The following is a 27744-nucleotide window of genomic DNA, read 5'->3' on the forward strand; positions in this document are numbered from 1 at the left end:
ACAAAGAATTTTTACCTCTTTTTGTTATTAGGGTCTGGTCCTCTGTTCGCAGAGGGTTACTCTTCTCCCACTGTATGTATTTCTTCCACATTTCTACCTGCTGTGCTTCCTGGGGTGTGTTTTGAGGGGGCACGGAAGGAGCATTGCGATCTAGACCTTTCATCACTGTTTCGTATTCCTTAAGCAAAATATTAATGTTTGTTTAAAGGAAAAAAGAAAAACAACAAGTAATGCCACGTACACATTAAGAGGGTTATTTATCATAGGTCGGATTTTAGAGTTTCGTGAAATCATCAAATGAGCTCATAAACTAAATTTTTTCCTAATTTAAAAAAAAACCTCAAATAATAACTCTGAGTGAATTCAGGTTGAACAACACGGAAACTCAAATTAATAGAGTTTTCCATGGAAAAAACTTGAATTGGTCGAATTAGCCTGTTTATTTGTGGGGGGAAAAACTCGAATTGCTTGATTTAATCGAGTTTTTGTTCGAAACCCACTGAAAAAAACTCGAACAGCATGAATGCTATTAAAAGACAATTAAACCTTTAAGATAAGTCAGTGTAAAATTAATGAGGCTGCTATTCTAAGCACTTTTGTCATTTACATTCATTATTTATTATTCCAAGATTTTAAGGGAAATATGTACTATTAACATGAATGAATTGTGTTACAACAGTAATTTTCTGAGCAGTTTGACCACTAAGTAGTCAAGAAAGTTGTCAGGAGAAAGAAAGAGGCTGCTTTGAAGTTCTTCTAGTAAGTAAAAAAATAGAAACCTTTCTCAAAATTTTTCCTAAGCAGAAGAACATCAGAGCAGCCTCTTTCTTTCTCCTGACAACTTCCTTGACTACTTGGTGGTCAGACTGGTGGGAAACTAACCAGCAGGTGGCGCTGTTGTAACAAAATTCATTCATATTAACAGTACATGTATCCCTTAATATCTTGGAATGAAAAAATAATAAGTAATGAATATACATTGCAAAAATTCTTAGATTAGCACCCTCATAGATTTTACATTCACTTATTTTAAAGGTTTAACTTTGATAAATAGCCCCCTAAGAGTATCTTGTAAAGAGAATACATCATAAGTAGCCCATATGGGACAAGAAGCACAATAGACAATCATCAGCTTCAACATGACCCCAAGCAAAACTGCCTAAAAGTTCCCAGTACCATCTGTATACAGTTCAGTACAGCTTGACGGATTCCAGTGCACAAACAAGAGAGACACTGAAGCAACTGCTAGGGTACTGTGTAGTATTTGTGTATCTTTAAGCTGCAATAAAACTTAAACAACTGTTTATCACTAGCTAGCAGTAATGGTATTGAGAAGGAACTGAAAGGCACCTACAGCAGTGCTACTGGCAATATATATAATATATATAATGCCGCATACCAAGCCTTGTCTAAGCTCGTAAAACCCTGTACAGAATAAAGTGAGCAGGGCACAAAGCTCAGTAATTTCCAGTAATTCTACAAGTTGCTCAGCGTGAAACAAAAATAACCACCCATCCACAAAATAAAAAAAAACGATCTGTGACTACCTTTGCAACTCTTCTAGCATTCATGTAATCTCTGCTTCTGTCTTCAATCATTTTCTTTGCCAGATGGATATTGATGCCCTGAAGAACCAGAAAAACATGTATAGCGTTATTTCCATTCCCTTTTTAATGCCTTAAAGAGGCAGTATATTCCATTTCATACATTAGTGCAACAGAACTTCCTTTGACCCATTGTTTTACCAAAGGTGCGGGCTGAGTCCACATTCCGTTTGGGGATAACAGTAGTTTTTTTTAAAAAAAAAATGCCCCATCAGCGCTACGCTACCTGCACTGGGAGGGAGCTTCTGGTACGAGCAGCCATGTTGTGTCACTTGTATGCGCATAACGCGCATGTGACATAGAACGAGCAGATCGGGGCATATTTTCATTATGCGCATGTGAGTGAGCGGACATGGCTGCTCGCACCGGGAGCTCCCTTCCAGTGCAGGTAGTGTATCGCTGACGAGGGGCATTTTTTTTAAAAAAAAACTACTGTTATCCCCAACCGGAATGCGGGCTCTACTAGCCTGCACCTTTGGTTGGGGATAACATTTCACCCAACAGACGCCCTGTTATTTCATGCAGTAAACACAGCAAAAACTGAAATTTAAAGCAAAGTCACATTCTACTTTCTATCCCTATGAAGAAGGGCAAGACAAATCACCAGGCCATTGAGAATCCCTCTGTAGAAACAAACACCTCCCTTTCCCCAGCTGCAGCCAGTTAGGATGTGAGATTAGAAGCACCTCATTATATAAAGGCGTTTCAATCGACTGCTGATTTGTTTTGACTATACTAGTACAATTGCAACTTCACGTTCAATTTCATATTTTGCCGTTTAATGCAAAAAATATTAAAAGTAGTTAAAAAGGCAAACAGTATATTCACGGGTGATTTACCTCTTCATACTTGTTGTAATCCCTCCACAGCTGTTCGATGTTAATCATGGGGTTGACGCAGCCTCGCTGGTAGACTCTGCGCACAGCTGTAATTCTTTGGTTCTCGGCATATGATCCCACCGCTTCTCTAAAGATAAGAAGAATCAAGCAGATGGATTTTATAGGCATGGAGCTAGCAGATGTGTATTTAGACTACATTATATAGTGGTAGTAAGAATTCAACAAAGACCCTCTTATCAATTATATATATATATATATATATATATATATATATATATATATGTATATGTATATATGTATATGTATATATATATATATATATATATATATATATATATATATATATATATATATATATATATATATATATATATATATATATATATATATATATATATATATATATACACACACACAGGTATGGGACCTGTTATCCAAAATGCTGGGGACCTGGGGTTTTCCAGATAACAGATTTTTCCGTAAATTGTATTGTCATACTTTTAAGTCTACTAGAAAATCATGTAAACATTAAATAAACCCAATAGGCTGGTTTTGGGTCCAATAAGGATTAATTATATTTTAGTTGGGATCAAGTACAAGCTACTGTTTTATTATTATGGAGAAAAAGGAAATCATTTTTAAAAAGTTGGATTATTTTATTATTATGTAGTCTATGGGAGATGACTTTTCTCTAATTCAGAGCTTTCTGGATAATGGATCCCATAACTGTGGTAGATTATTTAACATAGAAAACCAAAATTTGTAGCTCTGTACTTAGTCTGGCATTTTTCACATCAAGGAGATCCAGGTGACTGAGACTATGCCCACCCCCTATTATTTGTGTTTTTGTAATTATTTAGCTTTTTGTTCAGCAACTCTCCAGTTTCAGCAGCTATCTGGTTGCTAGGGTCCAAGCAACAAGGCAGTGGTTTCCATGAGAGACTGGATTATGAATGGGAGAGGGTCTGAACAAAAAGATAAGTAATAAAAATAATAATAATGATAGGAATAATATTGCAGCCTCGATAGTTTATGGGCTGCTAGGGTCAGGAGAGGAAGGCAAATCGTTTTTTTTTTCCAACTATAAAAAAATGAGGGCCAACTGGAAAGTTGCTAAGAATTGGCCACTGAATAACATACACTGTTATAGAACGAATGTCACAACTAGACACACTGTTTCTAAGTCTCCAAGCTGGAGACTTGCTCAAAAAAGGTGCTGGAAGCAGAAAATCACACACGTTGTAATAAGTTTATCATCGGCAGTTGTATTATTTCATCTGTGGGATAAGGCATTGTTATCACGGCTGCTCAATTTCAAACGACAGGAGCAGAAGAGCTTGCACTTGTTGCTTTTCAGACACTAAACAACAACAATGAATTGCTGCTATTCGGCAGAAGCCATCGAATGCCGTATGTGCAATAACCCATCAACATGTAATAATAGATATACGACACTTTTTGTGTTGGTTTTTCTTGGCCTTAAAATGAACACAAGACATACAAATAAAGAGGCATTTTAGAGCCTGTTTTGGTAGGAGATCGAACTCTTATTTTGTTACAAACCAATATGAGCCAGTGTAATCTACTTTTTAAAGCAAATTCCTTCTATAACTAAAAGAGTTTAATGCACTGGTACATTCTTATTTTTTACATGATAGGTCTCTTTAAGAGAATTAGACAAACAGGAAAGCTTAGTGTTTGTTTTTAACCAACCAGTTTCTTTTTTTACTTGCTCTGTAATTTTTACATAGCGAGCCCACCCTTTTCACTTACACTCCTTTCAGGAAATTGATGTAGTCGACCCATATCTGCAGAGAGAAGGAGAGCAACTTTAGTATAGTGGTACAGCCTTAGCTGAGATACAATTACTTTGTGAAAGAACAGAGAGTTACCTGATAGGACATGATTTCCATGCCAATTTTATCAAGAGCAAAGTCATACGCCTGTGCCATCTTCTCTCTGGAAGAAAATAACAGAATATATTCTTAGCCTTGTTATAGAAAGGACAGGCACAAAGTTCTGGCAGAACATATAGGGACCTCTCCCTCTCTTTAATGGCTGTTTTAGGTTGAAAGAAGGTGATCATGAAGAGTCTGTCCAAAAGATGGAGAGATAATATAGAGACCTCTCCCCATCTTTGATGGCTGTCCTGGGTAGAAAGAAGGTTATCATGAAGATTCTGGCCAAAAGATGGAGAGATAACATAGAGGGACATCTCCCCATCTTTGATGGCTGCCCTGGGTAGAAAGAAGGTTATCATGAAGATGGTGGCTAAAAGATGGAGAGATAACAAAGAGGGACCTCTCCCCATCTTTAATGGCTGTCCTGGGAAGAAAGAAGGCGATCATTAAGAGTTTGGCCAAAGATGGAGAGATAATATAGGGACCTCTCCTCATCTTTTATGGATGCCCTGGGTATAAAAAAGGTGGTCATTAACAGTTAGACCAAAAGATGGAGAGATAACATAGAGGGACTTCTCCCCCTCTTTAATGGCTGTCCCAGGAAGAGAATGACCAAAAGATGGAGAGATAACAAAGAGGGACCTCTCCCCTCTTTACTGGCTGTTGTGGGTAGAAAGAAGGTGGTTATGAAGAGTCTGGCCAAAATGTGTTGCTGTATGAGGTATCATGTAAATAGGAGGTGACCACAGAGATTCATGGGTGGTGGTGGGCCACAGGCTTGGGGCATACCTTTTGGAGCAGTTAGGAATGTGTTCTTAAAGGAGAACTACGGAAGAGAAGAAGATTGTGCCCATAAGCTTTGCTGCTTACTCTGCATGTCTGGTCGCTATTTCCAAACGGGACAGAATTTAGGGGTAAAACTGTGCAGGGGAGAGGCCGGGAGTGGGGGCAGTGGGGACTTATCATCATGGGGGGGGGGGTTAGTTCTCCTTTAAGCAAGGAAGGCCTTGCAGTTGAAAGTCATATTTTTTAAAATTTAGAATTATTTGATTAAAATGGATTCTATGGGAGACGGCTTTCTCAAAGGTTTCGAATAATGGATCCTATACTTGAACTAGTTGCTGAGCAGATTTTTCCCATCTAATCAATATGCATCCACTGCAATCTAACTATTGAGAATGTGAATAGACACAAGTGTAAAGATCTAGGCAAGCGAGCTAGAATATGGTGTTTTACTTTTTGTTCTGATAGGGACAAAAAAAGAAGGGAATGTATTTGCTTTCAGGTGGCTCATTTGCCCTTCATTCCAAAAACTTGTTCTCTGGCTGCCTACGAAAGAAAGAAAGAAAGAAAGAAAGAGATTTTTTATCATTGTTAACCTTCTTTCTCTGCACTTAAGGCAGCTACTTGCTAATGTGGTATAAACACTCAAGAGTGCAAAAATCACGAAAAAGTCGTGATTTTTTTTTTCAATATAAAATCGGACTTTTAAAAAAAATCACAAATTTTTTGAGAATTTCTTAAACCCGTAGGATGGAAACGTCCGAATCAGAAAATCTGGCATCTCAGACCGGTCGAGGTTGTATATAAGTCAATGGGAGAAGTCCCAATGATTATTTGATGTGCGCTGGGTTTCGTGCAATACCCTGAAGTTTTCGGGCAAAAAACATAAGAAATCAGAGTTTTCGGGTGAAAAATCCGAAAAAATCGTGAAAATCTAATGAAAAAAATCAAGATTTTTCACGTTTTTTTCCCACAAACAAAATTTTCGGGAAAGTGTATTAATAAATAAGCCGAAAAAATCTGTGCGGATTTGGTCTGAGTTTTTTCAGAAAATATTGGATACATTTGGACTTTGATAAATAACCCCCTTGCTCTTTTGAATATGGTTCTGAATATAATAAATCTGATACAGGTATGGGACCTGTTATCCAGAATGCTCGGGAACTGGGGGTTTCCAGATAAGGATCTCTCCATAATTTAGATCTTTATACCTTAAGTTTACTAGAAAATCATGTAAACAATAAATAAACCCAATAGGCTGGTTTTGCTTCCAATAAGGATTAATTATATCTTAGTTGGGATCAAGTACAAGCTACTGTTTTATTATTACAGGAAAAAAAAGGATTATTTGGATAAAATGGAGTCTATGGGAGACGGGCATTCTGTATTTGGAGCTTTCTGAATAACAGCTTCCCGGATAACGGAGCCCTTGCAAATCTTTGTTTCGTGCGATTTTCGGATTGTGTGTGGATCATCCCAACAGTTTTCTTGCCATGGTAATCGCAGTCGATGGGACAGAAGATTTCTGTCGGCTATCGATACGATCTCTGCTTCTATTGCCTGCATCAATATCTATTGATATTGACAATATCAATGGGCGACTGTCACTTCTATTTGTCAGATATAACTTTCGTACGATTGCTGTGAAGTAATAGCCAGAACATCGCCTGACTTCTTCTTTTTACTACAGGTATGGGACCTGTTATCCAAAATGCTCGGGACCTGTGGTTCCGGATAACTGATCTTTCTGTAATTTGAAACTTCATACCTTAAGTATACAAAAAAGTCATGCAAACATTAAAGAAACCCAGTAGGCTGGTTTTGCCTCCAATAAGGATTAATTATATCTTAGTTGGGATCAAGTACAAGCTACTGTTTTATTATAACAGAGACAACGGAAATCATTTATTAAAATTTGGATTATTTGGATAAAATGGAGTCTATGGTAGATGGCCTTTCCGTAATTCGGAGCTTTCTGGATAACGGGGTTCCAAATAACGGATCCCATACCTGTCCTTTATTTCATCGGAATGGTTAGTGGTAGGTTGGGAGATTGCAACTCAGGACCATTTATCAAAGGTCGAATTTCGAAAACATGTAAAAAAAAAAAAAAGGTTTCATTCGAATATACTCACAATTCGATTGGGAGGTTATTTAAAGAAAAATTTGAATGTCTAATATTCGATCGAATGATTTCGACCACGAAAATTCAAATCATATTCGATTCATACGAATTGAGTTTTTCTCCCGAAATGTCAGGAAGGCTATTAACATCTCCAAATGGCTCAACAGACCTCTGCCATTGACTTGTACATGAACTTGTCGGGTTTTAGGTGGCGAATATTTGAAGTAGGACTGTTTCAATGGTTGAGGTGTGATAAATCTCACATTCAATGGGGGATTAATTCGAATGTGTTAATTTTGACACTTGGAAATTCTAATTCACCATGCGACTATTGATAAATCTGCCCCTGAATGTTGTGATTTGCTTAGTGATAGCGATGCACCGAATCCACTATTTTGGATTCGGCCGAACCCCCGAATCCTTTGCGAAAGATTCTGACGAATCGGAACCCTAATTTGCATATGTAAATTAGGTGAGGGAAAAGGGGAATATATTATTTCCTTGTTTTGTGACAAAAAGTCACACAATTTCCCTCCCCGCCCCTAATTTGCATATGCAAATTAAGATTCGGATCGGCCAGGCAGAAGGAATCCTGCTGAAAAAGGCCGAATCCCAAACCGAATCCTGGATTCGGTGCATCCCTACTTAGTGACGATGACTAAAGTAAGAATGGTGGAAAACTGGACCACAAGTAGATTTGCCCAATCTTACGGCAATGGCAGTAGGAAAGTAAAGCCTTCAACTATAGTTATTTTGGCAGCCTATTCATTACTTACTTGTAGCTTGGCAGTTTCCCTTTGGTTTCTCGCACATAGGACACGTAGCATTTCCACAGATCTATGTGCAAGACTTTCATGAGGCACCTCTGAAACAGCTGTGGACAGAATTCAAGGAGAAAACTTAAGACCCTTGGAATTTTGTGTGTGTTTGTTAAGTTAGAGAAGCAGTGGTTATTTGGAATCTCGGTTGTAAGCACGTGATTATTACATTGCAGCTAAAACATCACCATTTGGAGCGACACAGTCTCCCCCAGGGCTGTGGTGTCGCTACATAAATCCTTCTACTCCTCAGTTTATGGTTCCTCCGACTTCTCTGTTTTTAAAGGAACAGTAAAACCAAAAACTGAACGTGTATCATAATAATTAAAACATTATGTACCGTTGCTCTGCACTGATAAAACTTGCATATGGCAATTAGGATTCGGTTCAGCCAGGCAGAAGGATTCGGCCGAATCCGACTACTGCTGAAAAAGGCCGAACCGAATCCTAGATTCGGTGCATCCCTAGTATAAATCAATGGGAGATGTGCATATCCCTGTTTGAAGATATTGTGGTTTGCACTGGGTTTCGCCCGATAATCCGATGGTGTTCGGCAAGAACTCAAAAAAAAAAAAAATTTAATTTTTTCCCAATCTAATTTATTCGAGTTACTTTATTAATAAATAAGACAAAATCAGGGATGGGAGTTTGGCCGAGTTTTTTTTTTAATTGTAATTATGAGATAAATTCGGATTTTAGTAAATAACCCCCCTCCATGTTAAGTACTTTAAAACAATTTAATTTTGTTGGTATTAATGTTCCTTTAATATGCTAATGTATTTTCCATGTTGATTGAAAGAAGTTAAATACAACAACATACGAGGCATTTTATCACTGCCAAAGCTCAAAAATATAATAATATAATATATAAATATAATTCTAAACCAAAATCAGTTAAACGACATAAACCAAAAATTGTAAAACATAAAATAACACACACACACACACACATATATATATATATATATATATATATATATATATACACACACATACATATATATATATATATATATTAATTGAACCTGGCATATAGCTGTAGAATAGCTGTTAAATACTTTTGAAACTTCATATCGGGCTAGACATATTGTTTTTTTCCCAGGTGCCCTCAGCCATGTGGCTTGTAGATGTGAGAACAGTACTCCGTAGTAAAAATCCAAGTCCCACTGCGACTCCTTCAGTTACACTGTTGGAGAAACAACAGCCTGTCTGAAAGCAGTTCCATCATGAAGTGCTGGCTCTTTCGGAAAGCTCATGACCAGGCAAAATGACCTGAGATGGAGCCTACACACCAATATTACAACTTAAAAAGAGAACACCACCAAAAATCCCTTTGATAGAAACCATACAGTCCCCAGTTGACAAATATATGGATGTTTCGTTTCCTTTGAATAACATTTAAATCTAAATATATTTCAATAAAACATTATGGATTTAACAGCCAAAATGAATGTACATTTTCTTTCAATAAAAATACCAGGTAAACATACTAATGTGAAATACGGAGGTAAACATACTAATGTGAAATAATTTGTCACATGTATGGTCTCTATGAAAATATTGTGTATTATATATATGTATATATATGCTTTAAGATATCTGACAAAATACTATAATATCTGCCCATGCACAGGAAAGGCCATACTGCACAGATACAACCAAATAAAAGACACGTTTATGGACAGTTTTATTTGCCAGGCTGTTTAATTATATAACTGTAGGTATGAGGCAGTAGTTTTTGTGAACACTCACCTTTTCAACTTTGTCATAATTTTTTGCTTTTACCTGTAGTGAAATTGAACAGAAAATCGGTTAAGGATGCCCTGCTTCAACAAAAGGCCAATTTCAACATGCTTTTAGATTTTAAAAAAAATTGTTTTTTTTTTCTAGAGATCCACTGAATCCAGGATAAGTTTTGGGATTCAGCTGAATTCGAAAGCTTCGGAGCAACTTAATCCTTAGGTGGGTTATTTATTAAAATCCGAATTTTAAAATCTTGAAAAAATAAAATTTAGAAATTTTCAAAACGTATTATACCCTGATGCTGCAAAAAGCCTAAATCCGAAAATCTATCTTAGACCTTTCTAGGTCTTGTATAAATCAATGGGAGATGCACCTATCTCAATTTGCCATTTCTGTGGTCTGCACAGGGTTTAGCCCAAAAGCTGACTTTTTCAGGCAAAAACTTAAATTTTTTTTTTAGCAATTTGGGAGAAAATGCCCAAAAAAATTGAGCAATTTGGGAGAAAAAGCCTGAACAACTCGAAGGTTTTTCCACGATTCTATTAAATCAATTTTTTTCTATTAATAAATAAGCTAAAAACCGGCAATGGGAGTTTGGTCGTTTTATTTTTTAATAAAATATGAGCTACATTCGGATATTAGTAAATAACCCCCTTGGTGTTCAGCAGAACCAAATCTGAACCCTTAAATTTATGGGGTTTTTTTGTTTTTAAAGCTGTGGCTCAATGATGGAAACACATAAACATGCAAATAAGGGTTCTGATTTGATTCTGTACTGGGCCAAATCTTTTGTGGAAAATTTGGTATCCATTTAAACCTGGAAAAATTATGGTTTCAATAATCCTACTTTACTCCACAATTGTGAATCCAGACAGTAATTGTGCATTTGATAAACAAAGTAAGTGATTGAAAACAGAACTTCAAATCCTAGGCTGATACAACACGTGGTGTTTTGACCAACGCTACACTTCCCTGTCTTCCCTTTAGGGAAGAGACACACGCTGCAATTCGGGGAGATTAGTCGCCTGACATATCTCCTCTTCTTCAGGACGACTAATCTCCCCGAACTGCCTCCCCGCCAGCTAGATTGAAAATCAACGTTGGGATGGCACTCTGAGCGCTTCGTTTTCCGAAGTCGCCTGAAGTTGCCTCACAAGGAAACTTCAGGTGATTCCGGAAAACGAAGTTTAATATGTGTTGGCGTCTTTTTTTCATAGCATACTAATTTTTTTTTTAGACAATTTTTGCTGCTACTTGTCCTTTAAAGGTGAACCACCCCTTTAAACAAAAAGAGGAAGAAAAAGAAATAACAATAAATCTGAGTTTCTGGGATCACCCATCATAGAAGCCACATTTTAGATTTGGTGGTAGTGAAAGGCCAAACAGAAAGACAAATACGTAAGAAACGAAGACCAACTTCAAAGCTGCTCGGTATCCAGTGATCTACAGCTAGGGATGAACCGAATCCTTCATGAAAGATTCAGCCGAATACCGAACCCTAATTTGCATATGCAAATTAGTGACGGGAAGGGAAAAGGGGCAAAAACTTTTTTTTACTTCCTTGTTTTGCGACAAAAGGTTACGATTTCCCTTCACTCCCCTAATTTGCATATGAAAATTAGGATTTGGCTTTGGCCAGGCACAAGGATTCAGCCAAATCCGAATTCTGCTAAAAATCCTGGCTGAATCCCGAACTGAATCCCTATCTACAACATACTAAAGTTTAACTGTAAAGGGTAACTTTACAGAAGGACTACTGGAAAATGAAGCAGCATCAATTTGCTCATGAATGGATATGGAAGTTCATTATATGTTTATGATGAGGCACCTGTTAATAAATATATCTGCATGGAACCAATACACTTGATTAAAGACAGGCAAAGGCAATAAAAATGGAGTCAATTTCATGTTTTTTGAAGTTTATTATGGAAATTAAGGACAAAATATTCCCAAATTTATTTTGTAAACACATCGGTACCTATTTATATTTACCACAACAGACGTAATTTGAATGGTATCCCACAGAAATCACTGTACTCACAGAAGTTGGCATGTTCCTGGAAATGGATTTGTCAAAAAGTTGTTTTTGTTTTTTGTTTTTTAAATGGCAGAAAACAATGCATTTTTTGGCACACAAAGCTTTAGTTCAAATGCGTATTATATTATTTGCTGAACCAGTTTTACTTTATATTGTAAAATGTATTTAGGTGAACGTCAGTATTGGCCAATACATAAAACTGGCATGTCTGCAAATCAACAAGAAAATAATTATTCTCACTCAACTGGACTGTCATGAATGGAGTACATATTTATCCTTAGATAAAGAGAATTTTACTCAAATTAGCATTGGAGAAAGAATCAACCTTTGATAAACTTGCTCATGCTGGCCATTCACTGGGCAATAAAAGCTGCCGACTTCAGACTGAACCAGGGAACCTTCCAAATGCCTTTCCAACCTGCTTGGAAATTTCATTAGCCAACTTTCCAAAGGATCCCATTATGATCCAATTGTTGGCCAAGGGAACAAATAATTCAGATCTGGCCTAGCATGTTGGTAGCCAAACTGGGTTAAGATTAGGGATGAATCAAAAGTACTTTTAGGATCCAGCCGAATCCAAAATCCTTCACGAAAGATTTTGTCAGGATACTGGGCCAAAACTTAATTTGCATATGCAAATTAGGGCGGTATGAGTTGAAAGAGAACAGTGTGCAGGTAAAAAAAAATTGAATCCCTTGTTGTGTGACAAAAGTCAAATGGTTTTTAGGATTCAGCCGAATCCTGCTGAAAAAGGCGGAATCCTGGGTAAATCCTGGATTCGGTGCATCCCTAGTTAAGATCCATTTGTTTGGGATCTTAAAGTGTATATCCAGCTTAACTCTTCCAAAAGAGACAAAAGCTGGGAGGGAACCCCATGGAATTGTTTCCATTATAACAATGAATATCTGCCAGTAAGAGCAATAGAAAAATAAGAGGAGGACACCAGGTCAAAATGAAAACCTAACAACAAATTGTGTTCCACAGAAAATCCCTATCAATAAAACCTTGATCTGGAGCATTCAGTAGGATCCATGATCTATACATGGGGATGTATTTTCACCTAATTGTCCATTACACCCTAAGCCATCACTTATCTAAATCTAAACATACTCTTTGAGGGTTATTTACTACATTTCAATTTTCAAAGCAAAAAATAAAATTTTTCGTGGGGGGAAAACCTCCGAGTTCGAAAACCAGGCATCTCAAAACTGTCAAGGTCATCAAAACTGTCAAGGTCATAAGTCAATGACAGAGTCTCGCATTTCTTTGCCGAAATCAGCCAAGGCTGTTCATGCCGGAGCCTCCACAAGGCCTAAGCCTCATAGCATGTTTGATGGTAAAATTAAATTAATTTAATGGGGCAGATTTATCAAAAATAATCCAAGTCCTGTAGGAATGAATGGGTGAGTTTTATTGTGGGGAGTTCTAATCTCACACTGTGATAAATCCGCCCGTTTGTCTATAAATTGAAAGCAGGTACTTTATGAGATACCAAGTCTGGCTGGTCCATTAAACTTCTTAAACCTTTTCGGAAAGGCTGGCATAGTCCATCAACCAATGTTCCTTCTCGGCTATATGCACAAAAAAAAAAATTATTTTGTATGCACATTTTAAAGTTGCATGGCATTCTTAAAAAATTGTGTGCCAAGTTCAGAGTGTATGCAAATTTTTGTGTTTTCACACAAAATTCTTTATGCGCACCACCATTTGTTGTATGCGTTGGCCTCACACACAAGCGCATGGCTTAGAGGGAACATTGTCATGAACCCATGGGGCTTTTGTTATATTCTGGATGATAAATAATTTTCTTTCATATATAATGTAATTGTAAGCAACATTCAATCTGCATCAATAAAAAAATAAGTTTGATTTTGATTAGTAAATATATTTTTTAAAAACAGTAACCATCTGTCCCTTATTGATAGATATTACTCCATGTATCACGACACAACAATAGTGAGCCCTGCTCCACTCGAGATTTCCACAATGTTCAGTGTTTAACAGAACGGAGAACTGCAAGGCTATGTGGGAAACTAGGTGGCCCATTTACTAACAATCAAATTTATTTTTTTCCACAAACCTCTAAAAATTTGTTTTTTGTTAAAGCTCTAAAAATTCGAGATTTATGAAGTGTAAACGCCACGAAACCCACGAATACAAAAAAAATCAATCAATTCGAACTTTAAGAGATTTTAGGATTGTTTTTTCACTAGGAATTTGCAAATATAAACAAATTCTTAAAGGTTTTAGAGGTATTTGTTTTATTGCATTATTTTCCATTCGTATTTTTTTTATTTGATCTTTTAATAAATGTCATGACATAGTAGTTTTAGAGCTTGTGAGTTTGGTTGTGGTTTCAATAACCTCTAAAACCACTAAAATCGGACCTTTGATAAATAGTCCTCCACATAAGGATCGAGGATAGCCAACTGCTTTGATAATACATGTAGACAAAACAGCAGTGCAAAGAACAGAGGACATTTAAAGGGATACTGTCATGTGAAAACATTTTTTTTTCAAAATGAATCACTTAATAGTGCTGCTCCAGCAGAATTCTGCACTGAAATCCATTTCTCAAAAGAGCAAACAGATTTTTTTATATTTAATTTTGAAATTTGACATGGGGCTAGACATATTGTCAATTTCCCAGCTGCCCCAAGTCATGTGACTTGTGCTCTGATAAACTTCAATCACTCTTTACTGCTGTACTGCAAGTTGGAGTGATATCACCCCCCCCTCCCTTCTCCCCCCAGCAGCCAAACAAAAGAACAATGGGAAGGTAACCAGATAACAGCTCCCTAACAAAAGATAACAGCAGTCTGGTAGATCGAAGAACAGCACTCAATAGTAAAAACTCATGTCACACAGACACATTCAGTTACATTGAGAAGGAAAAACAGCAGCCTGCCAGAAAGCATTTCTCTCCTAAAGTGCAGGCACAAGTCACATGGCATAGGGCAGCTGGGAAATTGACAATGTCTAGCCCCATGTCAGATTTCAAAATTGAATATAAAAAAATCTGTTTGCTCTTTTGAGAAATAGATTTCAGTGCAGAATTCTACTGGAGCAACACTATTAACGGATTCATTTTGAAAAAAAAAATTTTTTCCCATGACAGTATCCCTTTAAAGGGTTATTTATCAAAGGTTGAGTGTTAAGGGTTTTTAATGCCTAAAATGAATGCAAAACGCGAATGGTATCTTATTTCCGAAAAAGCTTGAATGGCAAAAACCCGATTCTGCAAGTTCAAGTCCCGAAAACTTGATTTGGGTTTTTTCTGCAAAAAAAACTTGGATCATTCCAGTTTTCAGGCAAAACCTTCTGGAAAAAAAACTCATACATCATGAAGGCTATTTACATCTTCAAATGGTTCAAGGGACCTCTGCCATTGACTCCTACGTTACCTTGACAGGTTTTATTATCTGATTCAAGCTATTTCCAGGGTCGGGTGTAATAAATCTCGAATATCTGAGGGGGTTTTTTTTAACCTGAAATGTGAGTTTTGACCAAAAAAATACAACTCGAAAACTCAAATATCCGTGGAAAACTAGGATCTAGGGGATGCAAACAAATGTTCCACGGCTGTTAAAACTGCACAGCCTACACGGTTCTGCCCAGGAGGTACAACCTGGAACTTTAGGTCATTAGCTTCAAGTTGCTGCTGTTTTCATAAAAGCTAAAGAAGCAACCTAATTATTCACCACAATATTCAGTTTAGCAGGTCTGATAAGGAACCACTGATTCACTTTCACTAAAAAAATAATTATTATTTCTTTGCCTATTTTGTATAATTTTTTTCTACAAGATGTGAATCAGAACCTGGGGTCATGACCCCACTCCCTTTTGTTCCAAGAAGTAAAAGGATTGTAATATACAATTTAAATGAACCATTTTCAAATCTAATTTTTATTGTGTTAATAAAAAAAAATCAGTCCAGTAATATCTTTATTAAAGCTCAAAAGATGTTTTAAGATTGTTGGTTCACAAACAATTTTTTCATTTTTTTCTTAATGCCAGTCTTCATGGAAAACACAGAGATATGCTTTTATTTTCTCTACAGCTTCATTTCCATGTAGTGAACGGCTTCATTTAACTGTATTTCTTTCTGCAGCTAAAGGCCTTAGCCAGAGTTAGTTATTTTAAATAATTATAAATTTAGCTTTAATACATAGCCAATGCAAAGGGAACACTGACCAGTGATGTACTTGACCTGATCCGTTTCGGGAGGGTTTCTGTCATATAGAGACAAATTGTCAAGAGGGATAGTGAAGGGCAACTTTATTTTAGAAATGATACAGAATATTTATTGGTTACCTAGAAAGTTTCTTATTTCTATGAGATGAAGCTTATATATGCAATAGAACTCCTTAAAGGGATGTTTCATCTTTAAGTTAACTTGAACTGACCCCATCTAAAAAAACAAATGCTCTGTAAGGCTACAAATTTATTGTTATTGCTGCTTTTTATTACTCGTCTTTCTATCCAGGCCCCTCTACTATTCCTATTCCTGTTTCTTATTCAAATCAAGGCATGGTTGCTAGGATAACCTGAATACTAGCCAACAGATTAATGAAACTGGAAAGCTGCTGAATAAAAAGATAAATAACAAAAAAATAATAAAAAATTAAATCCAATTGCAAATTGTCTCAGGGTCTCACTCTCTACATCAAACTAAAAGATAACTGAAGGTGCACAACCCCTTTAATATTTTGTGTATATTGTACTATTTAGCCTTTTATTTTTATTTTTTGCAGCTATCAGGCAGGGACTTTAAACGTGTACCTGGTTGCTAAGGCTAACAATACAGAAGGCTTTTAGGAAACCAGAATGAAAAATGTATAAGACGGGTTCTTACAAGAAAGTAAAGTAACAACAAATAAAAATAATAAAATTGGAGCTTCACAGACAACCAATCTGTTGCAGTTGATGTTTTCAGTGACCCTGCCTAATACTTTGGGGGTTATCAAAATCCGATTTTTTTATCATTTAAGTAAAAAAATAAATGAAATAAAAAAAAAGTCCGCCCAAACTAGAAACCACGATTTGACCTTATTTATCATTGAAGAAACTTGATAAATTCGGTTCGGAAAAAAAATAACTGAATTTTTCAGGTTTTATGGTCGAAACTCTAGAATTTTTCGTGAATTCACTTGAAACCACTGAATTCTTTGGATTTTTGGCCAAAACTCAGCGCAGACCATGATATTGTCAATTTTGAAATGGGACCTTTGCCATTGACTTCTACAGGACCCCAACAGCTTGGATATGGAGTATTTTCAGATTCAGACCTTCAGCAGCCTCGGGGTATAATAAATCACGAAAAAAAAATTTGGGGTTTTGGCGTTCGGACTTTAATAAATAACCCCCATCAAGTTGCAAGCTAGAGAAACGAAATAGGAATTAGGGATGCAATAAAATACCCTTTTTCCTGATTGGACAATTTCCACAAAGGATTTAACGGAATACCAAACCAATTCCAAATATGCAAAATCAATGGGGGGGGGGATCAGCAGTTTTCATAGTCACATGATTTAATGGGTTTGGATTTGCTTAATCCACAATTTGATGCACCTCTAATAGGAATGTACACAATTTAAAAATTGGACAAATTGGAAACAATTAGAAGTTGAAAATATGCTTCTAAAACGCATTATACTAACTTTCCTAATGTGTTAAGAGACACTAATATCATAACATTACATGAATAGCAATCAATGTTCCAAAGGCAAACTGGCTGTTTGGGCTTTAACCCTGTATAGCTCTCAACAGAGGTCATGGTACCTCCTATATCTTGGGAAGAGTTAAAATGGAGCATCTATGATGCCTTCATTGTGCCCTTTATAATTATGCGTGCTATAGTAGCTGCTGACTTGACTGTACCTATTGATACGCCCCTGCCTATGATGTGTTTTGATCAGAAACCAATCACTCAACACAATTTTCCACAATCGGCTAGAATACACAAATATCAAGCCACATATATACCCGACTATTTCCCAATAACATGGTATTTTAATTTGAAGGTATGTTAATGAGCAAACGTAGTAATGAAAACTATTCCCATTAGAAGTGTTTGCCCAGTAATATTATTATTATTATTATCATCAACATTTATTTATATAGCTCCAGCATATTTCGCATTGCTGTAAAGTAAATGTGTTTATACAACTAAATCACATGAATTACATACATAGAACATATGGAGTTACATACATCACAACCAATACCGGTACAAAAGGTGAGGAAGGCCCTGTGCAAGGGAGTTTACAATCTAAAGGGAAAGGAATAAGACACAAGGTGTGCGAGTGGGCAACATCAGAATTGAGTGGGTGAGAGATGTGGTATTGCATTTGGTAGTTAAGCAGAGTGAGGGTAGGCTTCTCTAAAGAAGTGCAATTTAAGAGATCTTTTGAAAGCAGAAAGGTTGGGAGAAAGTCGGACAGACCATGGTAGAGGAGGGGTGCAGCCCTTGCAAAGTCTTGAATGGGAGCATGTGAGGGGGTAATGAGAGAAAAATTGAGTAGCAGGTCAGTAGAGAAGCGTAGCATGCGGTTGGGTGAGTATATAGAGATGAGATCAGAGCTGTAGGGTGGGGCAGAGTTATGAAGTGCTTTGCATGTCAAGGTCATTCATTTGAATTTTATTCTGAAAGGTAGTGGAAGCCAGTGTAGGGATTGGCAGAGTGGCATGGCAGAACAGGAGCGGTTGCTGAGGTTTATGAGCCTCGCGGCAGTGTTCATTATGGACTGGGGAGGTGACAGTCTCTGGAGGGGAAGGCCAATTAAAAGAGTTGCAGTAGTCTAGTCGTGACATGAAGAGAGAGTGAATATGAATTTTGGCAGCATCTTGGGTGATAAATGATCATATTTTGGATATGTTCTTTAGGTGGAAGTGATATGATTTAATAAGTGACTGGATATGAGGAGTGAAGGACAGGACAAAATCTAAAATAACCCCAAGGCACCGGGCCTGGGGAGATGGGGTGATAGTGGAATTGTTAGCTATGATGGATACTTCCGGTATGTTAATAGTGTTGGTTAGAGGAAAGAGAACCATTTCCGTTTTAGAGAGGTTTAATTTAAGGTAGTGTTGCGACATCAAAGTAGAGATAGCGGACAGGCAGGAGGAGACCCGAGTTAGGAGTTGTGGGTTGAGATCAGGAGAGGAGAGATAGATCCGAGAGTCATCAGCATAGAGGTGGTAGTAGAAACCATACGAGTTGATTAGTTTGCCGAGTAAGGAAGTATAGAGGGAGACTAATAAGCGGTCCAGGACAGAGGCTTGAGGAACCCCAACAGAAAGAGGAAAAGATGCTACTCCATTGTAGGAGACACTGAAGGAACGATTAGGGAGGTAAGAAGAGAACCAGGACAGGGCAATGACACGAAGGCAAAGTGAATTGATGGACTGGAGAAGAAGAGGATGGTCCACAGTGTCAAATGCAGAGGAGAGATCAAGTAGTATTAGTAGTGAGAAGTGTTTGTTGCCTTTAGCTGTTAAAAGGTCATTAGTTAGTCGGGTTAGGGCAGTTTCAGTGGAGTGTTGTTGCTTAAAACCAGATCGTAGGGGGTCCAGCAGGTTATTGTCAGAGAGGAATGAGGTTAGTCGGTTGTAGACTAGGCGCTCAAGTAGTTTAGAGATGAAAGGTAGCCGAGACATAGGCCGGAGGTTATCAAGATTTGAGGGATCAAGAGAGGGTTTTTTTTCAGAATGAGGGTGGCAAGAGCATGTTTTAGTTGAGAAGGAAAGATTCCCATTGAGAGCAAGAGATTAAATAGAGGTGTTAAGGCTTTGATTTGACAGGGATTAGCATTGTGGAGAAATTTTGAAGGAATAGGATCAAGCGGCAGGTGGTAAGGTGAGAAGAGGCAAACAGTTTTGAGACTTCCTCATCAGTGACAGGGGGGAAGGAGCACAGGAATGAATGGGGAGTGTGGAGGGAGGGTGTTGGTAGTCCAGGGGGGGGGGTTGAGTAGTATAACTTCACTTTGAGTAGTATAAGTTCACTTTGAGCAGAGACAGATGGGCATGGATGGGGTGGAGAAGGGGAAAGAAGAGTGTTAAAGGTGGAGAAAAGTTGTGCCGGTTTTTTCGAAAGTGAGTTAATGAGTGAAGTAAAGTATGTTTGGCTTGGGAAAGGCTGGTGTTATAGGAGTGTAGGGCAGATTTGAAGCTCCAAAAGTCTGATTCTAAGCGGGATTTGCACCAACGATGCTCAAGTGCACGTGAGTGTATTTGGAGTACTTTTGTATGAGCAGTATGCCAAGGGTGAAGTGGTTTGGGTCTAGCACATTTAGTTTTTGCAGGAGCAAGCTCATTAAGGGCAGTGGTGAGTGTGCTGTAGTAGACAGAGGTAGCGATATTAGGACAAGAGATGGCCGAGATATTAGAGAGAAGATAGTAAAAGGAAGAAGAGAGATACGACACGTCTAGCGCTTGCAAGTAACAGTGGGTACATGTTTGGTGAATAGCAGTGTCATGAACATCCAGTGCTCATGGCCTCTATTGATTAAGATGGATTCACTTTAATATCTACCCTGTGTATAATTTGGTAAAAAATCTGAAACTTTAATGGTAAATAGTGATGTCAATGGGTTTTTTTTCACAGTGACTTTTTTTGGAAAATCAATTTGAAAATACCAAGATTGATAGAAAAGATATGCAATATAAAAAATAAAAAAAAAGGATTCTTATGTGGATGCATTTGAGAAGAAAATCACCCTCAAGTTTTTCTCTTTCAACTTCCACATGCACCAATGGGACAATGCAAACAGGTTTCAGCTTACAAAATCTGATTGGAAGTGCAAAATTGTGAGCCTTCCTTCACCGAACATGTGGCTTCCAAGTGGAAAATAGAATGTATACAGAAGCTGAGATATCATATGGTTAAGAGGAAATGGCGTAAGTGTAAGAATGAAGGTGGTCATACACGGAGGAAGTCAGGTAAGACGGTTGGCTTATTTGGGTCTAAAGGTGGCCATAGACTCACTGATATCACACAAAAATGTTCGTATGATATTCAGTGTGTGTATGGTGGCAGACAAGCCGATCGATATCAGCAGAAGACTTGGATATTGCTCAGCTCATTGATCGGGTCGAACAGAAAATTTTGATCAGGCGCCTTTGAAGGCATCCACACATTGGCCATTGTTAGCGCTTAATCATCAAATATAGGTAGAATTCTATTATTTCTATCTGTATATCTGACCATTCAGCTCTAACCGAGATCTTTTCCAGGAAAGATCATAATTTTAATGTCTATGGCCACCTTACAGGCCATACATAGGCTGAGATTATGGCCAGTATATGGAGCCCTCCAAAGGGATTCCGCGATAGATCTCTGGCCGAAAATCAGTGATCGCGCTGCAATTCTAGGGCTCAACGATCAGATCACCTAAAATATGGCCATACACGGGCAGATATAAATTTCTAACTTATATTCGGACAGTTTATTTTAGAAAACATGCATTTCTACAAAGATGAATGTGCTAATAAAAAGAATCAGCTCAATAGATGCCATTCAAGTTATGTATGGGCTTGTTTTGGCTTACTCAACCAGTCAGCTAAATTACTGTTTAATAGCCTTTAAAGTATAGCTGTGTAGGGCACATCAACAGCACAAAGATCTCTCCTAAGAAGTTCATGTGACATACATATGAGCTCAGCATTTTGGTTCAGGAAAGTGTATATGTGTAGATGGAGAATACAGTCTTCTGTATTTGAGCCTCTTGCAGTATAGGCTGTGAAACAGATAAAATAGACCATTTCTTTTAAGGCCTCTCTGTATCCATGAAAAAAAGTTGAGTGGGGATCAAACGTTTTAACCTGGATGTAATCATGGAGCCCATAAATCCACAGTTCAGCTGTTACTCCGTTCAGAGAATACACTAGTGTCTTCCATTGCAGAATCCAAAAGTCCACAGTTTGTTTTTTATTCTTTAAAACTATTGATACCCATGTAAAACTTCCTCAAGGGGGTCCAGACATCTTCATAAATATTCTTCTTGGATGATAAAGCAAGTCATATTTCTACTCTTTAAAACAGACCTATTGATACCCAAGTAAAAACTTCCTCAAGCTCAATTGCCCAAACTTTGGTTGGAACACTGCCTCCATTTTAGTACATGTAACTGTCAGAGTTGCTGGCTGATTTGGACATATCAAATTATTTTAGCCAGAAAGTAAGGCATATATCCTTTTAGTGGCCCCCAGCAAAAGGTGTGAATGTTCCTTGTGAAACACATCAGATCCAGTTGAATCTTATCTTCTTAACAGTAGCTCTTGATATCCACTGAAGGGATTTATTCCCATGGTAAGAGTAATAGGCTTGAGAGAGCATTTTTTCACAAATTATCCATTCACATCCTACATTTCCTATTCTTTTGAAGACAAAAATAATAGGATCTTCAAATTCCATTTTTCTTGACAAGATAGTGCTGTCCGGATCTTAGATCTACCTTAAAGCTCGTTGTGTAGAGTTGATTTCCAAAAATATGTTCCTCTACACCTCCAGGTATAATGGATACATCATAAACAATAAAAACCAACAAAAAGGTGGCATTCAGGTTAGATAAACACTATGACCCTGTCAGTAACACTGGCAAGTTGGATGCCAGATCTTTTTTCTACCATAAAGCTGATTTATGAAAGCAAAAATAAAGTCTTAGAAACGTAGAAAGTTTAAGCCTTTTGATAGAATAATGAAAATGATTAAGATGGATCAGTGAAAAAACAGACACAGATGCACCAAATACATTAATTATGGATTCGGCCAAACCCCCAAATCCTTTGTGAAAGATTTGGCAGAATAACAAACCGAATCATAACTTGCATATGCAAATCGGAGAGGGGGGGGGAAGGACTTTTTTTTTTTTTAACTTCCTTGTTTTGTCAAGAAAAGTCACACGATTTTAAGGATTCTAATTCAGTTCAGCCAGGCACGAGGATTCCTGTTGAAAAAGGCTGAATCGTGGCCGAATACCGAACCGAACCCTGGACAATTTTCATTTGATCACTCAAAGATTGCAGGAAGTGGTGCACAACCGACATAATAATTCGGTTATTATGCTACTCAACTGCACCCCACAGTAGCCCCAGGATTACTATACAGCCCACTGACTGATGTCGTTCCTTTAGGATGATAACCCTGAAACATGTATGTATCTTTTGATGAATTGGCATTTTGTATCTGTGGTGAAAGCGGGGGGGGGAAAAAGTGGTGTTCCTTCCTCTTTCAAAGGAAGGGTTGATGACTAGACTTGCATTTTTAGCTGAAAATATCTAACCCATACAAAAAGGACAGTAATCTGTTAAGGTAATAGTATTGCTTTTTATTTAGGTTGTAGCAGTTGTTTATTTAAAAAAAGCACTATATACTGTAGTTTAAAGGCAAAAAAGTTCATGGACTGAATCGGCTAATATGTGGGGAGGGGGAACTTTTTACAAAAAAAAAAACCCTTTATGTTATAAAAACATTACTATAAGACAATTTCTACAGCTTTTTCTCTAAGTGCAACCAAAGTAAGCTGTAGTCCAATCCAAACATTATTTAAGAACCAGTTATATATAGAATGTTTACTTACTACTTTCTATTGCAAGATGAAATTTCACATTAAAGGTGACCATAAACACTGTAAACTGCAACAATACAAGCAGAATTATTGCTCTGCAATATTGTCAATACACACTTTAAGGGGCCCATTTACTTAGCTCAAGTGAAGGAAGAGGGGGAAAAAAAACTTTGAATTTCGAATGTTTTTTTTGGCTACTTCGACCTTCGAAAATCGTTCGACTATTCGATAGTCGAAGTACTGTCTCTTTAAGAAAAAACTTCGACCCCCTAGTTCGCCACCTAAAAGCTACCGAAGTCAATGTTAGCCTATGGGGAAGGTCCCCATAGGCTTTGCTAGCTGTTTTTGGTCAAACAAAAATCGTTCGATCGATGGATTAAAATCCTTTGAATCAAACAATTCAAAGGATTTAATCGTTCGAACAAACGAATAGCGCCAAATCCTTCGACTTTGATATTCGAAGTCAAAGGATTTAACTTCGAAAGTCAAATATCGATATTCGACCTTAAGTAAATTTGCCCCTAAGTATATGCACACAGTAGTTTTAACATGATGGACAGAAGAAAGCTAAAATCACTTAACAGTACTCTATAGTGGTTCCAATTGTTAACCTGGCATAATAGAAAGAAGTGTCAAAATGGGAAAGTCCCAAAAAACAAACCCTGGGCATTTTTTAAATGAGTGCACCAGCCCTGGTTTTATTCTGCAGAGTGCAACATTACCATTATTATTGGCAACTATTTTTCCCAATATTCCCCTTATCTAAATAAGCAGCACGGAGATTCCTTGGTAAAAACAGTGGCAGCAAACAAAAAAAACACAGCATGAGGTTACTTAAAGAAGCAGCGGCTCAAACGTAGCCATTAAAATTAGTGCCTAATTCACTTGCAGTATACACCAATAATGAGAACAAAGAACTAACCAGATTTTGCTCTGAAAAAAAAGTTCTGCCTACTATTTTACTAAAGAATAATTGGTCTTATAAACTGTCCCATACATTGCCCTATTTCTGAATGTATCAGTCTTAAGGATAGAGAAATTGTGCTTATTTGTGTGTGAAAATCTGATTATATTTGACTCTCACGGTATCTTTATTTTATGAGGAGGTATCAAGTATAGAACACATTAATTGTGAACGCTAGCGTTAAAGCTTTGTACTGCCGATTAAACAATTCCGAGAGGTTTACTGGTGTGAATAGTTGCACGACAGCCTCCAAGGAAAAGACTGAAAAAGTACACTACAGCTATTTCTCTCAATGTTATTGATATGAAAAGCACAAAGCCAAAAAGGCCTTTGTAAAGCTTTATTTTGAAAAAACTATAGCAGCCGTGCTTGTAGGAAAATCCATAACACAATTTTGAATATTTGGATATTCCACCCCCTAATATCCTAGGATTATCAATTATTTTTCTGTGCTTAAAATATTCTGAACAGACTCCTTTAGGTGAGTTTTAGTGATCAGCTGCTCTACCCTTACACAGGGGGTACAGCACCCCTATTTCTAGCGTTCCATAGTGATTTAAGCTTAGATGTTTGTGGGGAAATATGCCATCTCCAGGATCTCACTGCTAGATCTTAGTTAGCAGTTCTTCACCGGAGCATACAAGAGCAAGCATATCCTTTTATTTTCCATACTGTTTCAATAAGGGTATTTAAATGGAAAGTAAAGTATAAAATATAATAAGGCTAGAAATGCTGTATTTTGTATAAACACAAACATGTTCTATTGCTTGCACCACAAGCCTAATCAAACAAATGATTTATGCTTTCAAAGTTGGCCACAGGGGGTCACCATCTTGCAACTTAGTTAAACATCTTTGCAAGACCAAGACTACGCACATGCTCAGTGTGGTCTGGGCTGCTTAGGGATCATAAATTATCAAAACACGAAAACAAACAAAGCTGCTTGAGTTCTGCATGGCTGGGAAGTAAAGCGGGGGCTCCCCCTGCTGTTGACAAGTATGATTGTTTCTCTGCAGAGCAGTTAGGGGCCGTCTGACAATTACTATCCACGGGAGTAAATGATGGAAGAACTTTATAAAAACGGTGCACATTTTTTAATTAAAGTATATTGAGATAGGTTTCTTTTCATTAAAGAAAGTAAAAATGGGATTTTTTTTTTGCCTTTACATGCCCTTTAAAGGTATTGTTTTAACTTTTAGTACGTTATACAATGCCTTATTCTAATCAACTGGTCATTATTATTATTTTTTATATATATAGTTTTTGAATTATTTCACTTCTTCTGACTCTTTCCAGCTTTCAAATGGGGGTCACCGATCTCATCTAAAAAACAAATGCTCTGTAAGGCTACAAATGTATTGTTATTGCTACTTTTGATTACTCATATTTCTATGCAGGCCTCTCCTACTCATATTCCAGTCTCTTATTTAAATCAATGCAGTCGCTAGGGCAATTTGGACGCTAGCAACCAGATTGCTGAAATGGCAAACTGGAGAGCTGCTGAATAAAAAGCTAAGTCAAACTCAGAATATCATTCTCTACATAATACTAAAAGTTAATTTAAAGGTGACCACCCCTTTAATATTGCTTCACACTCAACTTACTTGCCAGCAGACATTAAGGAGAACTAAAAAATGGTCAGCATAACTTTTGTCAGTAGTTTTACTCCTGTCCTAAGGCTGCAGTATATGACAGTGGATAGGTCTGCTACAGTGCAAAGAGTGCAACACTTACCTTTCCTTTTGCACTTTGTGACTTAATCCACGCCTTGTGTCACGCACATGCTGTCTGCAAGTCCAGTGTGTAAGAATCAGAAGTGAAAAGGAGACCTTTGGCAATGTAAGCCGATAGAGATGATACAGAGTATAAAATTTCATACTGCTTGGCCATCCCAGGTGTAAAACCAACTAGCAAAATGTATATAATGACCCTTTAGTTCTCCTTTAGTTTGCCTTGCAGCGCTGGTATCCAGATTTTAAATCCAACTAAAGCAATATTTCATAATTATAATTGGTGCTTAGTGATATAACTTGTGTCATATAACTCACTAAAACTAGTAGTGAAAAAGTAAATGTACCCTGTATAAAATATGAATAGGAGTCACCTTGGAGTTCCATATTTGTATAAAAGCACTCAAAACAGCAGCCTGGCTACAGAATTCCTTGGTCACTTTATTTTCCTATTTGTCTAACAAATGATTGGAAAATTTGTTTGGAGAAAAAAAAAAAAAATGAGCATCGACCATAGTTTGTGGAAATGCTTATATCAATGATGCTACCATGTAACTGGTAATACTTATATTCACAAGACAAAGAAACAGTGCTTTAATGCTTTAGTTTAGAGCAGAGATTTCTTTTAATGGGAATCTTCAATTGTTCGTTAAGAATTAAAGTAAAAAAGCAAATAATAATATGTATGCCTTATATTCAACTTTGCAGCGCTATAGTAAAGAGGCATTTTATCAATGCAGTTGTTTTTAATGGATGTTGTTGATAGGGATGCACCGAATCCACTATTTAGGATTCAGCCGAACCCCCGAATTGAATTTGCATATGCAAATTAGGAGTGGGAAGGGAAAAATATTTTTACTTTCTTGTTTTGTGACAAAAAGTCACACAACTTCCCTCCCAGCCCCCGAATTTGCATACGCGGTTCTGCCAGGCAGAAGGAGTCAGCCAAAACCGAATCCTGCTGAAAAAGGCCAAATCCTGGATTCGGTGCATCCCTAGTTGTTGACAAATTCTGTAGGAATAGAAATGTATAAAATAAACAGCATCACACTTTCATAAAACATGTCTTTTCATTATTTAAAAAAAATAAAATAAATAAATATTGGTAGAAGACTTGAATATTGGTTGGCTTATCAAACGGCCCGGCAAATTTTGATCAGGCGCCTTTGAAGGCACCCGAACATCAGCCATTGTTAGTGCTGAATCGTCAGATACTTGTAGAATTCTATTGTTTCTATCTGCATATTTGGCGATTCAGCTCTATACGTGTGTATTGAAATGAACAAGCTTTCCTGGAAAGATCGTAATTGTAACATCTATGGCCACCTTAAGCAATGATATCTGCCCGCCACAGCTAAGCAAGGCCTAGAGATAGTGAAAAGCCTGACAAACAAAAACAGGGAATGTAGAGTTGTCAGTATAATTTTATGCCCTAGTCGAGTGTACATTTTATAACCAAAAGAAAAAAGATGTGAGAACTGATTAAACTAATCACTATGTAAAAGAGTAAGGGACACATACAAATACTAGACTTTAATGGTATTTATGTAAAGAAAATACAGTACCTATAAATTGTGTATGCAAGAAGGGTATAGCCTACAAAACCTACAATCATCATTTCTTATATTA

The 27744-nt window shown here is 37.2% G+C and overlaps 1 protein-coding gene across 1 annotated transcript in view; it reads right to left on the minus strand.

The window, feature by feature from the left end:
• Positions 1 to 27744, minus strand: part of XB5939409.L (provisional ortholog of cleavage stimulation factor subunit 3 L homeolog) — a 51950-nt gene that overhangs the window by 12421 nt on the left and 11785 nt on the right. Inside the window, 7 exon segments of the mRNA NM_001171970.1 lie at positions 16 to 178; positions 1548 to 1625; positions 2444 to 2570; positions 4217 to 4251; positions 4336 to 4402; positions 8029 to 8126; positions 9823 to 9855. Coding sequence (NP_001165441.1) covers positions 16 to 178; positions 1548 to 1625; positions 2444 to 2570; positions 4217 to 4251; positions 4336 to 4402; positions 8029 to 8126; positions 9823 to 9855 — 601 coding nt within the window.

Source organism: Xenopus laevis, chromosome 4L, assembly GCF_017654675.1.
Source record: "Xenopus laevis strain J_2021 chromosome 4L, Xenopus_laevis_v10.1, whole genome shotgun sequence".
NCBI classification, from domain to species: domain Eukaryota; kingdom Metazoa; phylum Chordata; class Amphibia; order Anura; family Pipidae; genus Xenopus; species Xenopus laevis.